The sequence below is a fragment of the Rhinolophus hipposideros genome, assembly GCF_964194185.1.
Source record: "Rhinolophus hipposideros genome assembly, chromosome: 8".
Taxonomy (NCBI): Eukaryota; Metazoa; Chordata; class Mammalia; order Chiroptera; family Rhinolophidae; genus Rhinolophus; species Rhinolophus hipposideros.
The window spans coordinates 50,039,351-50,054,822 of NC_138054.1; the positions used below are offsets into that span (position 1 = coordinate 50,039,351).

The 15,472-nt window shown below is 34.4% G+C and overlaps 1 protein-coding gene across 7 annotated transcripts in view; it reads right to left on the bottom strand.

Annotated features, from left to right (window-relative positions):
* The window catches only part of ATG4C (autophagy related 4C cysteine peptidase), a 64,927-nt gene that overhangs the window by 4,407 nt on the left and 45,048 nt on the right, over window positions 1-15,472 (bottom strand). For all 7 annotated transcript variants that reach the window (XM_081054865.1, XM_081054866.1, XM_081054864.1 and 4 more), the window contains one exon: window positions 10,119-10,238. In XM_081054865.1, coding sequence (XP_080910991.1) covers window positions 10,119-10,238 — 120 coding nt within the window. The remainder of the gene's footprint in view (window positions 1-10,118; window positions 10,239-15,472) is intronic.

A 15,472-nucleotide genomic window follows, 5' to 3' on the forward strand; every position in this document is an offset into this window, starting at 1 on the left:
TTATATTTCACTAGCCAAACTGTATCTAAATACAAGGCAGCCCAAGAAAAATGAGAATTTGGGTGGGCACGCTGTGATCCCAAATAAAATCAGGATTCTCTTAGCAAAAAAGAAACACAGGTAGCTATTGAATGGATAACTGGTAGCGCTTGCACAACATTCAGAGAGAAGAGCCACCATGAAAATAAAACAGGGCACTGTGGTAAGAAAGGACCAAAAGGTTTCTGCAGGTTGTGTGGTCAGAAAAGGCCAAGCTGAGGCCTGAATGACAGACAATAAGGAGTCAGACAGCAGAGTTCTTGGAGAAGAGCACTCCAGGCAAAAAAAACAGCTGGTACAAAGGCCTAGGACGCCAGCACACAAAGCACGTTCAAAGAACAGAAAGAAGGCTCGTGTGGCTCCGAGGAGAGGACAAGAGGAAGAGGGGTATAGAGAAGCCAGATCACAGAGGCCCCAGTTCACCGCATTAGCAAGTGATTTAAGTTCCACTGTTCCCTTCAACATTCCACCTCTTCACTTTCTACCATAAACTTCCCGTGACATTCTGCCTTAGTGTTTCTGCTCATGATGCTTCTATCACATAGCTGCCCTTCATACTTCCTTTCTGATTGCACAAACTCTATCAGTCCTTAAAGTTTCAGCCAAAGTTCCACTGATCAGTACATTGGTCCACTGTGATTACTCCTGTCTCCGAAGTCCTATAGATTTTTCTAGTGTAGTGTAAGGATTACAAACATGGACCGTGGAACTTCGTCTCAGACAAAATCTGGCTGATACTTATAAACTGTGTGATCCCGGACAAGTTACTTAACCTGACTTTCATTTTCCTTCGCTGTAAAATGTCACTGTTATAGCCTCTATTTCACAAAGTTGCTATGAGGATTAAGTCAGGTAATACATGTAAAGTAACTAAAAGATTGGCTGGCATCTTACATATTGGCTATTATCATTATTGATATTATTGTCATAATATTAGTCTTCTGGCATTTTTAATATACTTTTGTAGTGTCAGTTTAGTATCCATTTCATGTCTTCCCAACTAAATTTTAAGTCCCTGAAGATTTTAAAAGAAATCAGAGTTGCTATCATCAAATCCCAGAGGTAAAAAAAAAAACCTATGAAAGAAAAATGTCCTTCAGATTTCACTTGGAAAATACAGAACTAGATGGAGGGGAAATATAATCGTGAACATAGACCTGAAACACTCAAGTGTTTTCAAAAAGACATTTTAGCAAAATAGCGATGGGTATGGGAAATTATGTACCATTGGAGAAAATGGGAATTTTGCCTTAGAAGAGGAAGCCAACTTACTCTCTTACTTTAGGAGACAAAGGAGTAAAAGTTACATGGAAGGCTGATTCCAACTCAATACAGGAAAAGCTTCTTTAAAGATAAGGGTCTGTCCAAAAATGGGGGAAAAAAACTGCAAGGGAAATAACTAGATCACCATTACTACCTAAAATTAAGATTAGATAGTCAACTGTCTGGACCAGGGATTGAGGTATCAATAGGAGACTGTATAGAATAACGCTTATGAGCACATATTCTCAAGCTAAAACTGTCTGAGGTTTGAACTTCAGCACTGCCACTTATTAGTTGTAACTTTTATAAATGTTACTGAACCTTTGTAAGTGTAAGATTCCTCATCTAGAAAATGAAGATACCTACTGACTTCAACAATCTTGTGTAGATTAAATGAGGTAATATATATAATGTGCTTAGCACAGTCTGAAAAGGACTCAACAAATGTTAGCCTTGGATTGAATAACCTCTAAGATCTCTTGAATCTCTAGGACTCAATGGCTGTAATATAAATTGTGTTCTGCAGCTATAGGACAACTGGCCACGTGTAAATATTTTTTCCTGTGTTGATATCCATTCCATAACGAAATGACTAACTTCCTAATACATTTTTATATGAGATTTTTCTGGCCTCCAATGCCAGCATTAGATAATAAGTTTATCTTTGAACAGGGGTATTTTATTTGATAATCATTAGGCTGGTGACAAGTGATAAAATGAGGAAGAAAAGGGGTATGAGATAAGATAAAAAAAAGAACATCAGGCCGTTTACAAGACAGCCGTGCAGAGGAGATATAATCTAAGTTCAGGGCCTAGGAGGGATATGTGTTGGAAGGATACCTGTGAAAGATGAGCAAGTTCATCCTGCAGTCCTTGGAGAGGAACAGTACATAAAGGCACAAAAACAGGAGTGAGACACAAACTGAAAACAAGGAAAGTGACTGAAAGCCTGCATACAGACTCAATTCCCAGGTCCCCCCTTGTAACCAGTACCCCTCTTCACTGCCCACCAGTCATCCTACACACAGGAAAATAAAGATTTATTCTTTGGAAAACAACAAATAAAGCTATAAACTCCAGCACACCAGGCACAGTGATGACTACAGAAGATTAGGAATTAAGTGACAGTCTAAAATACTAAACTGTAGGGCCCTCAACATCCTTCACTCCCTATTCCTGGAGAACCAGCAGGCAACATACATTCTACAGGCAGATGGAAGAACCTTTCTCTGAAAAAATTAAGCAACGCTAGAAGAAAGATCACCATTTACTAAGATTTGGGGGTCACCCAATGAAAAGGCAAGTTCACCAGCTAAAAAGCTCAACACACAGAACTTTTACTCAGCTTCTTAGTGCCTCACAGAACCTCTACTCAGCTTCTTAGTCCCTCACTCAAATATAAACAGACACAGATGACCAGCCATTTGAGGGAAAGCATCTAATGGAAAAATGGAAGATTAAAACAAAATAAAAACAAAGCGAGTCCATAAACATAAATGGTAAAAGGAGAAGAAAACGTCAAAATGACTATAATTAATTTCCTTGGGGAGAAGAGGAAACAATGAATTCATTACAAAAATAAGAGAATACTATGAAAAAAACAGAAAAATAAAAATAACTCCTAGAAGTTTAAATATCATAATTGACATTTAAGGACAATAGAAGAGTTATAAGATAAAGTAGAGGAAATCACCCAGTACAAAATGAAAAGGGACGTGGAAAACAGAAGAAAAAAGGAAAATTAGAGAACAATTCAGAAGGTCCAACAGCTATATAATAAGAGTTCCAGAAAGAAAGAAGAAAACAAGAGAGGAAATAATATTGGCTTTCTTTTTTTCAATTTAAGGAAAACTTCCCAGAATGGAAGGAAACAGGACAATTGATGAAAAAGAATGCAAACCAAGTCACATGAAGTTTCAGAATACTAGGTACAAGATAATAATAGCTAATACTTTATATAGTACCTACTATAAATCAGACATTCACTTAGAAAATCGTTTACTCCTCATAGTGAGGCCTCACAGCGAGGTAGCTATTCATGCATAAGAAAACTGATGTACAAAGAGGTTGAGGAATGTGGCCAAGAGTATGAATGGGGTGGTGGTAATGGAATTCAAACCCAAAAACTTTGAGAGAGGAAAAGAATTCAGAATGACATCAAACTTCTCAACAGAAACACCAGATGCTAGGAGGAAGCAGAACTGGGGCGATAACCCCAAGGAAGCTAGGATGGTGGACAAGGGTTATACTGGCCGTGGTAAGAAGTTATCAAATTCTAAATATATTCTAAAGGAGAGGTGATGGAATTTGCTGATGAATTGGACATGGAATAAGACATAGAGCAAGGTATCCGGATTGAGTACTGAGTTTTTACACTGAGTACATGGAAAAACGGAGTTGCATTTGGAGAGTAACTAAATTATTTTCACTTGGTTTACTTTATTTTACTTTTATAATTTACTTTAGTAACAACATTTCTTTGTATGGATATAAGATAAAACTATGCTCCTTTCTATAAACAGTACTCCTGCGGTAAGATTCCAATGAAATACAGAAATAAAACTAATTTTTACGTTGCTTTTTAAAATGGGGCTTTTTAATTTTATAGTCACATCTTACAACTTAAAAATAGCTAAAACAAGTATTTTGTAAATATAATTATTTAGAGGGTCATGATGAGATTAATCCTGCCACCAAGAACAATTATAAGAAACAAAGCAGAAAAAGCCAGCAACTATTGGAAAGCACCTGAGAGCAACCCAAACAAGCTCATCTTAAGAAGTGAAAAATCTTAGAGATACAAACATAAAGAAACAATAAAAGCCAGAAGACAATGGAATAAACACCTTTTATTCCAGTGTACTGAACAAAACAACTGCAAAGACAGAATTCTCCTCAGTGAAAATATCCTTCAACAATAAAGGCAAGCTTTTCCTCTTCCCTTCCCCTCCCAAACAATTCATTTGTAAAGCCACTAGATGAGGCTAGAGAGAAACAAGCATCCATGGGGTAGGAAAGTCATTCTGGTCTACTGGGTGTGTGGAAGCCAGATTGGAACCACCTTAATCAAGTGATCAAAGTTAACATAACCAATAAAGGGACAAATTGAAATCAGGTGCCAACCACCAGGGTGCAGGAAGAACACAGAGTATCACTGCTGTGATATATGTGACAAATCTACATAACCTGAAAATATAATGAGGAAACATCAGACAAACCCAAAACACCGAGGGGACATACTACAAAATTTTCCACAGTATCTTGTAAAAAAAAAAACCCTAAAGTGTCCTGTAATCTTCAACAATATCAAGGTCATTTGAAAGTCGAGGAAAGATGAGGAACTGGTCTAGATTAAAAAAGGATTCAAGATTAATAAACACAACATATTTATTCTGAATAGGATCCTCTTGCTATGCAGAGCATTACTGGGACAATTAGAAAAACTTGACTAGTTTCTGATGATTACGTGATGATTACATACAGGGCTACTTTCCTGATTTTGACAGTGTATTATAGTTAGGTAGGAGAATGTCTTTGTAGGACCTGCATCCTCAGTTATTCAAGGGTGATGGGCATCAGGTTGGCAACTTACTCTCAAGGGATCAGGACAAAAAATTATTTGTACTCTATTTACAACTCTCTGGTAAGGTTGTAATTATTTTAATTTTTTTAATGAAGGCAAAATAAAGATGTATTCAAACAAACAAAAACAGAGAATCTATCACCAGAAAACAGCAATAGAAGAAATAGTAAAGGAAGCTCTTCTGAGAGAAGAAAAATGATCCCAGAATGAAGCAGAGTAATATAAGAAAGAATAAATGACACCAGAAAGGGTAATATTGACTCTTTAAAACACAATGCCTTGTGGAATTTAAAATATATGTAGGATTAAAATATATTCCAACAAAGCACAAAAAATGGACTTTAAGAAAAGAAATATTACTAAAGCTAGACGGTCATATAATTATAAAAGAAGTAAATTCAATAAGAAGACCAAACAAACCTAAATTTGTATGTAACTAATAACATAGCCTCAAAATACATATAACAAAAAGAGAACTTAAAGGAGAAATGGACAAAGCTACAATCACAATTGGAAACTTTTTATCACATATATACTATGCAGGAACCAAAAAAAGGAACACAAAAGCAACAACATGATTTAACAACTTAAAGACATTGTGGGAAGGAGAGAGAGGAAGAGAGCTTTGAGCTACATCAGTGACCCAAACAGGCAAAACAGTGCTGCCCCTGTGTACTTTATATTCCACTGGGGAAGACAGATAATAATAAACGTAATAGATAAGTAAATTGTACAGTGTATTAGAAAGTAACAAGTGTAAGGAAAAAGGGAAAAAAAGTAAGAGGGAATGGTAGAGAAAACTGCATTTTTAAACAAAATGGTCCGATTAGGCCTCACTGAGGAGAAGACATCTAAGCCAAGACTTAAAGGAGGTGAAGGTGTCAGCCATGCTGATATCTGAGGGAAGAGCATTCCAGTCTGGGGCAGAGGCTCTACGACAGGAGTCTGCCTGTTGGGTTAGTGGATCTGTACGGAGGCCAACATGGTGAAAGCACAAAGAAAGCGAGGCAAAATGGGAGAGGAGAGGTTGAGATAAGGGGGAAGGGCCTGGAGACACAGATCCTCCACGACCTTGGAGAACATGGTGAGAACTTCGTTACTTTTAAGTAAACTGGGAAGTCCAGGCAGGTTTTTAGGAGAGGAATGGTCTGATTTCATTTATGTTTTAAAAGGATTATCTGGGCTGCTACATCAATGTATAGTTTAGAGAGGGGCTTAGAAACTAATTAGGAGGCCACTGTAGTCATGACGGTGGCTCAGACCAGGATAGTAGCAGGGGAGGCATGAAAAGTGGTCTGATTCTTGATATACTTTGAACATATAATTGGTTATGGGATATAAGAGACACAAAGAAAGCAGGGATCACTCTAAAGCTTTGGGCCTGAGCAGATAGGACAAAACTGCCCTCAAATGAGATGAGGAAAACTATGAATGGAACAGGTTTAAAAAGAAAATCAGAAATTTGATTTTGGATATGCACAGCACATGCAAAGAGTGCTGAATGGCATTTGGACATATATAATCTATAGTTTGGAAGAGAGGTTTGGGGTAACGATCTTGGTTTTAATTGACTTATAATTGATATTTAAAGCTATGGGACTAGATGAGATAGGTCACCAAGATAAAGAAGATATGAGAACCAAAGACTAAGCCCTGGGGTAGTTCAACATTAAGAGGTTGGGGAAAAGGGCAGGCAAAGGAGACTTGGGAAGGAATAACTAGTGAAGAATGAGAAAAACCAAGACAGTTTTGCTCCTGAAAGCCAAATGAAGAAGGTGTATGAAAGGTGCAGGGGACTTTCATCTGTGTGAGATGCTAATGTCAGGATGAGTAAGAGGAAGACTAAGAAGTGAGCAAGGGACTTAGCAATGTGGGGTCATCAGTGACCCTGAAAAGGAGTTTTGGCCAAATGGTAGGGGTGAAATCACTCAAATATCTGTTGACTAATTAATTTTTTGATCAACGTATAAGGCTTCTGCCCTCAAGTAGTATATAGTTCAGGAGGGGAATAAGACCAGTAGACATATATTACCTTGACTATGATAAGCATCCACCATAGAAATAGAAATAAATTGATAGGGGAAGGAAGGATGTGGAAATGAGAGGGATATCTCATCCAAGTCAAAGTTTTTTATTGTGATGGTGATATTTAATTTGGGCCTGAAAGTTTAGGCTTAATTTCTGTTGGCTTAGGGAGCAGGAAGTGTACTTCAAGCAGAGGAAGTAAGAAGAGGAAAGGTACCAGAAAAGAAAAATGTAGAGCTTGTCTAGAGAATGGCAAATAGTCCAATTTGGTAGGTGCCAAGGATACACAGAGGACAGGATTTCTGTCCTCTGACTGCCTGTATCTCTAGGGGTGTGTCCCGGAAGGAAGTCTGCATTTCTAATGAGCCTCCCAAGTAATCTTGCACATCAAATCTGAGAACCACTGCTGATGTTGTTAGGTGGCACTGGGACAAATACTTTAATACTTACGAGTGTATGTTTATATTCATATTAGAAAAAATATAACTGTAGTATCATATATGTAGTTTCCTATTTATTACTGATTTGTACAAGGCTATATAAATTTAAAATGATGAAAAGAAAATATTCATTAATCATAATTGAGATGGCATACATAGCAAAGATAATGAAGGATATATATAAATGTCCAAGGCTTGAGAAACACTGCTGTAGGAGCTAGTGAAGGATGAAGCTAGAAAAGAGGTTGGAATAATATTTGAGAGTCTTGAATGCCAAGCTGAAGAAGTTTGTACTTTAACAATATGCTGATTTTATTCATTTCAAGCATACAAAAATACAAAGAATAACATAAGAATACCCATGTGCTACCACTGAGCTTAAGAAAAAAAATTACATATGTAATTGAAATTTACAGGCAGCCAAATGGCTCAGTTGGTTAGAGTGCAAACTCTTAACAACAAGGTTGCTGGTTCAATTCCCCCATGTGATAGCGGGGTGCAATCCCTGCAACTAAGATTGAAAACGGCGACTGGAGTAGGAGCTGAGCTGCACCCTCCAAAACTAGATTGAAGGACAACAACTTGGAGCTGATGGACCCTGGAAAAACAGACTGTTCTCCAATATTCCCCAATAAAAATTTTTAAAAAACAAAACAAAAAACACTGGATTCATTAATAAAGTTTAAAAAAAAAGTAAAGATTATGTCTTGGTCATTTTATGCTTTCAATATGATAGTTACTCAGATCCTTGCTGAACTGAGTTCTGCTAAAATTGAATTAATTTAACAATTTTTATTAACATTTTAAAAATCACGTAGTTAAGGCTTTAGAATACTCATTCATATAGCTTTACAAATTAAACATTAGAATCTACACTATCTAGCTTCATTTTCAAAATAAGAAAACTCAAAATACATCCTTATCTACAAACAAGTAAGTTTAAATTGTTTTCATTTTTAAAGAGAAAAAAAATAACTGTTTTACTAAAAAATGTCAAATTCATATTTTTTAGGAAGCAAAGAAAAACTGCTTAATTTACAACCTTCCAAGCATAAGTTAATGATCAAGTTATTAATTGACAAAGTCAGTTTTTGATACTGCTGCAATTAACTTAAGAACAACACTTTTATTAAAGCAAAGTTAATTGACTCTGGCAAAATTCTCAGTATTTCCAAATGATATTTCAATATTGTTTCTCTTTGCTTTCATATTGCATATTACTCTGATGCATCAAGAGCAATGATTTCTAAGTATTTTTCCAATGTAAAAATCATAATAACTATCCATGTAAAAACCACAAAACCATCTGTTTTTAATCAGAAAATATCAACATGCAACTCATTTGTGAATCTTGTTTTTTCAACTTGGTTATAATAATTTGTTTCTATTTCAGGAGTAGACCACTTTACTGTTCTAAATAGACTTATTTTAACCTAGATAGAAAATAAATTAATAGAAGCAGAAAAATGGAAATTTTAATGGAAAATATTCATCAATATTAATCTATATTACAACATCACTTAGATTTGTATATTTTAGCACATCCATAATATTTTATAAGGACACAGAATTATCAAACTAAAATATACAACTATTACTAATTTTAAGTAATAAAAGAGCAGGAAAGTAGAAGATACATATTTTGTTATGTTCACTTGGCCTTCCAGGTTGAAAAAGACGACAAGTGTGAGAAATGAAAAATAAAGAAAGGTTCTCATATATCTCATTTTCTCCTCTCCTCATTTATTTTTCTGTCATGGTTCTGTTAAATTTCCTCTTTTAGGTCAAGTAAACTAAACTTTTACTTTATTAGGTCAAATAAACTAAACCTAGCTTACATGAAACTTTTTATTTAACTTTTTCATTTTATTTTTGCATTTTAAAAATCAAATTTCAACCCACTATGTCTATTTTCCTGAAAAAATTAACTGTAAGTAAAGTAGTCGTAAGGTACTATTATCTTTGAGCTAAAGTTTAAAATTCCCAAAAGTGATTCTAGTACTGGTTTTACTTACCCATAAAATGGTAACCTATAGCTATTGTTACTAATAAACCAGCCCATCCAGTTATGCTTACTTCCCAAATAAGTAATCTTTTTGACTTTCTAAAGTACTAAAAATATAGACAATCCTTGAGGCTCTATAAATGTTTCAGCAGTACTGTACTCAAGGAGCAGAAAAATGCAGAAGTTTAAAGATAATGAGAAGGAGTTAAATAAACCTATTTCAAAGATCCTATAAGTAGAATAGATCAGATTAGACAAGCTTATTGGAAGGTAACAACACAGCTCATTTGATAAAGCAGTTCTGAGAAATCCAAAAATACCATTTTTCTTTTTAAAAAAATCAAAGAAGCACTTGAACTAACAAGAAATAATGCACAATTTGGCTTGATCAAATACTTCATTAATTTTTTTTCTACCCCCTAAGGTACTGCCCTTTTAAAATCTTCTTCAAATAAAATATAACCAAATTGCTTGCCCATATAACATAATGCCTTTGCAAAGGGATTTTTATTTCAACAGTGCCACCTAGTGGACCGATCAATACTCTCAACTGGTCACTACTACGTAGGTGGTTTCATCAGTATCAGAGGCTAGGAATCCCCAAATAGTTTTATTTTCTCGTTCACAATAATCCTAATATTAACACCCAAAGGGTAACTTTACAAATGTATCATAATTTACAGATTTTTGTCTTTTTATAGGCTATCTCTAATAAAAATTAGGTCATTTACAAACATTATTATAATATTTTAAATAACAGTACCTTAGTGATTTCTTCAGAAGCTCGTTTGAAGTCCTGAACATTTCGACAGTAAAATCCTATTGTACAGCTAGGATCCATTTTTCGAAATGACATCTTTTTGGGAGAAGGACAGTGGAATGTCTGTAATTTTAAAAGTTCTTTAGGATTAATTTACTTTTATTTGATGGACATAAGTACTTACAAGATTACTTCATTTAAAATTTGCCATCTAGCTTTTTTCAAAACTATAAACATGCTTTTCAAACAGTGTTTTAGTCTATCCAATGCAGACGGTCCTTCCTACTTTCCAAAGCTGTAAAATATGACAGCCAGCACCATTCTATTCAATTAATCAAACCTCCACCTTATGTGACATTTGTGCCATTCTGTAAAAGAGTGTGTGTCAAAGTAGTATGCATTTCTAACACTTGCAAAAAGGAAGAAAAATGTGCTACTGAAAGAGACATGAATAAGCAAATAAAAGGTTTAGAATCAAGTTAGCCATTTCTATGAAAGTACAATTAAGTCTGTTTTGTTTAAAAAATTTTAATGTGTTTCATAAGGATATTATGACTTTTTAAACAAATATACAGATTCATGTAAATGTTCCACAGTGAAAAGAAGTCAACTTGATAGTTTTGGCAATTGACACAATTAGTACATAACTGCACATTCTTCCAACCCACTCTTCTACTGCACGTTAAGTTCATGTTCATTCCCAAACAGGACACAGGTGAAAACTGCTCTATTACGGTCCTTGCTCTGCTTCTTACCTGCCCTCCTGTCCCTTTAGTTCTCTTTTCCCAAGTGGTCACAGCGCCACAGATATGAATGGGCTGGGGGGGCAGTTCTAGTCTCTACTCTTGCTACTGGGATATGGCTATTAGTAGAGTATGAATCTTTAGACAATACAAAAGTAAGAAAAGCGCAGAATACAAAGCTAATGATTCCCATCTTTTTTTTCTTCACTACCACAATCTGGTACTTTGTTTTAAAGATTTTTTTTTTTTTTTTTTTTTTACTCTTTGAATGCTCATATATCTTTTCCCTAAAAATCACTGATGCTACCAAGTCTTTTTTGTATGTATTTAAAAAAAAAGATGTTTATGGACAAAAGGAGAGCCATAACGATATATATTCATATTTGTTTATATTTGCATAAATTCTGTAAGGAAATACAAAAATTAACAAGTTTAAGGGAGAGGAATAAAACTGGGCAGATGAGAGACAGGTGTGGGAAACTCTTTGCTGTATAGTTTATATTTTCGAATTAAAGAACAAGCTCAATTAAGAAACAACCTTGGGGTGGCCGGTTAGCTCAGTTGGTTAGAGCCAGGTGCTAATAACACCAAGGCTGCCAGCTCGATCCCCGCATGGGCCACTGTGAGCTGCACCCTCCTTAAAAAAAGAAAAGAAAGAAACAATCTAGGCTGAATTTGAACTTAAAAAGTTAAAATTTCTCTACATTTGGTGCCTAAAACTAAGGGATTTTCACTTGAAACTACCTATCAAGATATGGGAAAATGCAGGCTTTCATATTTGCTGTGTTTCTGGTGAATCAATCAAAATCATCTTTTCTCTTCCTCTACGTCCTACTGATCCACTTAGTATCCCATGTTAACACCAGAGGATATGCAACATGCATACGTCCAAGCAGCTTCTTATTCCCTTATGGATAGTTCAATCATACATAAGATTCAAATCCAACATCATGGGAGTAAATATAGACCCAACAAATATGTTTTCAAAACTATGACTTCTACTAAATGCTTAGCTAACACTTACTTTATATAGTGAGATCCAACTAGCTAAACTGGAACCTCCGGGGTATCAGTCAACACAAGTATTGTCTTAGCTGAACGTTTTCTAACACTGCTTCATCTGTTTTGTTTATAAGGGGATATTAAAAACAGATCTAGAAAGGCATAGAAGAGCTAAGTAAACTTCTTAGTTAACAATATACAGGAGTATACTGGTCTATAAGGCACAGAGCTCTCTAGGTTAATATTTACAAAAATTATTCTTTATACAAGGTATCTAAAAACAGTCATTTGCCCAACTCCTTCCAAAGCCAGTAAAAAGGAATATATATTTAGTTTTTTACTACTTGGGGATAAGAAAGAAGGGTCAAAAGTTTGTACAAGGTCCAAAAAAATATTTTTTAACTCATGTACAAGGGTGCCCTATATTATTCTAAAGTATTGCTTAAAGTTTTCATGTAAGAAACAATAAGAATAAACCAGAATAGGCTTTGCAGTATTCCACTGTATTGCTTCGATTATCATAGATGGTAATGCAAACTTACTAAATTGTTATTCATGATTGTTTTGGTATTTACAAAGAATTTTTTTAACTATTCACAAAAACACAGATATAAATCTTTGATCACTGAAAACTGAAATTGTTATTGGGTGTTACGAACAAGGATTCATGCTACAGAGGCATTTGATATCATTTAAACTTAAAATTATATTCCTTTGTTCACCCATGAAGATTCTGAATTCAAACCAACATTAATTTATAATTCAGAATCACTTCTGTTTATTGCAGAACAAGTTAGACTTCCAAATATTTTCCCAAGTGGTATTACTGGGCTATGGTCAGTTTGTGATCATTCTTTGAGCGATGCACTTATGATTTCTTTTTTAATTTTGAAAATTCTAATTATTGGTAAGGCTAGCAGTTTCTAATTCACACCCACATTTTAGGGAGACTTCACTAGATACAAGTCTGTGACAATGAAACACACTTCTGAAAGAACTGGTCAAAGTGATTGAATTCTCCTTTATTTCATGTTTCAAAATACTATTCATTGCCTCAACAATAGTTACTACGCACCTACTAAATGTTAGGCAGGGCTATAAGCGTATTATTTGGAATAGTGGATTCTATTACCTAAACATACAAATATAATGAAATACTTTTAGGTGTGGCAATTTACATAAAGCTTCCTTAGTTAAAGAGTCCCTTACTAATAAGCACTTCCTACTATTAATAACTGCAGTTCACATGTGTAATTCATAAAGGGTACATCTTTCACTGATGAGTTCACTCATCCATCTATCTAATCACATCACATCATTCTAATAGTTTAAGGCCACTAGTCTCTGAATATACTAGGATTAAATTCACTAGATTAAAATAGTCACCACTGTATGAACTTTCTAAAACCTGAAACTTGAAATTAGGGGTCCAGGAATTAGAACAGACTAACATGTCAGCTAATGAGTCTTTTCTTACCTTATTAATAGAATATTAATATTACGGTAATAGAATATTATCTTAATACTAGAATAGAATTTGGTATTTGTAGGAGTTTAAACTGGTCATTCTCAAAGTATCACATAAATAACATGAAGCAATAGTCTCTGGTTTATGAAATCTTAACTTATTAAATGCATATACACACAAATAAAAATATATTTTATATATGTATGTAAATACATATATACTTTATAGAATTGAAATATATACATTCACTAGTCCTCTCGGCCTAACAGTTACAACTCTGCCTGTCCTAACCATTGACAATGCAGGTTGCAAGTCAAAGCGCCCTCATTGCTAAGGCCTATTAGAGTTCTTCTTCTCATTCCCTTCTAATTTCATGTTGTCCTTTCATGACTTTTCCTTTAAGGTTGTTCATGCTGCATCTTTGAACCCCATTCTCTATCTGAAAATCATAGAGTATGAGTTTACACATTACAATATGTCCTTGCATTAAACCATAAACTCTATTCCTCAGTCGGACCAAGGATTGCCCTGGCATATCCCCACTGCTCAATTTATGATGTAAATATGACTACATTCACTTCACAGTGTTAAAAACTCAGTGAAGATAACTAAAGATGAGGAAGATTATCATAAAAGTATAGGAATCCAATAGTATATATACTAATATTTTTATAGGAAAATGTCACAAGAATTAAAAATTAATACAAATGTATATAATCAAAGCATTTGCAACTACAGATAAGAAAAAGTTCAAGAGGACTCCAAAGTGCTTAGGACAGTATCTTGCACATAGAATGAACTCAATAAATCATAGTTTAAAAAGAAAGAAATACCTTGGTCTGATTAGGTTTCAAATTTTTAAATATTCAACTCTAGACATACAGGAATTCTATGTCAGAACAACAACACAGGATATAACCTGCTAAATCTCTTCTTCAATCTCAAATATTCTGATATATTACTTTTTAAAATTTTCTTAATCCTATTGGATTCAGGACGCTCACTTAAAATTATTCATAGCAATAATTATACACAGAATCAGATAAAAGGTCTAAGTTTTTAATTTCTCCATCGACTGACCAAAAGAAGTACTTATCCAAAAAAAATGTTGCTTTCAAAAATAATTTGAATAATTGAGGTATAAGGGTGGTTTTAGAATGTGCATATAATTCATTACATCAAACAACAGCAAATTTCAATAGCACATAAACACACAATCAATATAACAAGGCAAGGATGGTTAGTAATATAGGGTAGTTAAAAAACCTCCACTTGGAGCCTGTTAAGCTTAAAATATGATAAAAAGCAGAAAGTAAAATTATATCTCTGTACAAAGATAGATAACTTGCTATATTTTTTATATTGTACTCTCATAGGAAAATAAATGATACTATTCAATTAATAATCTGAGATAAATCCCTGATTTAAGAAAAATGAAAAACTGTCCAGAAGAATTACCCAGACAGGTTGAGGTACCTCTAGCAGCATTTTTAAAATGCAACATCTAAATCTACTTCCTTGGTGTCTCAATGCATAAGAAATAAATGCTTCTACGCATTTAAGAAGTTACCTAATTCCACCAAATTTTACTTTAGAAAGTCTCTTAAAATCAATTCTTTTCCATTCTCACTACCACCACGCTACTTCAAGCTTTTATTGATTCACTTGTAAAGTGTTGCAACAACCTCCCAATAATGAGCAGCAATCTTTCTAATACTGATTGTGTAGACATAACCAGAATATTCATTCACCTGGCATCTTGGTAGTCTCTCAAAATATCAGATGACTAGTCTCTCTCTACTGGCCAAAATAATGAACACCAATAATCTTTTAATTTGCCTATTTTATATAATAGTAGAACACTACGAAATAATTTTCCATCTGAATTTCAAGGATCTACTTTTTTAAGGAGTCAAGTTGGCACATACACACTAGAAATGTAACTTAGACATAGGACTCAGCGTCACAAGACCACATTGCAGTAGAAAAAGAACTACAGTGTGGTTCACATAGCACAATTCGCTAGTACCTCCTTGCGGCATCAATTAGTCAACTAGAAATATTTATTAAGGTTCACATGCAAGATACTATGAAGGAAGAAAGTAGAAAGCAAACCTGACCTTTAGCCTCAAGATGCTTGCACT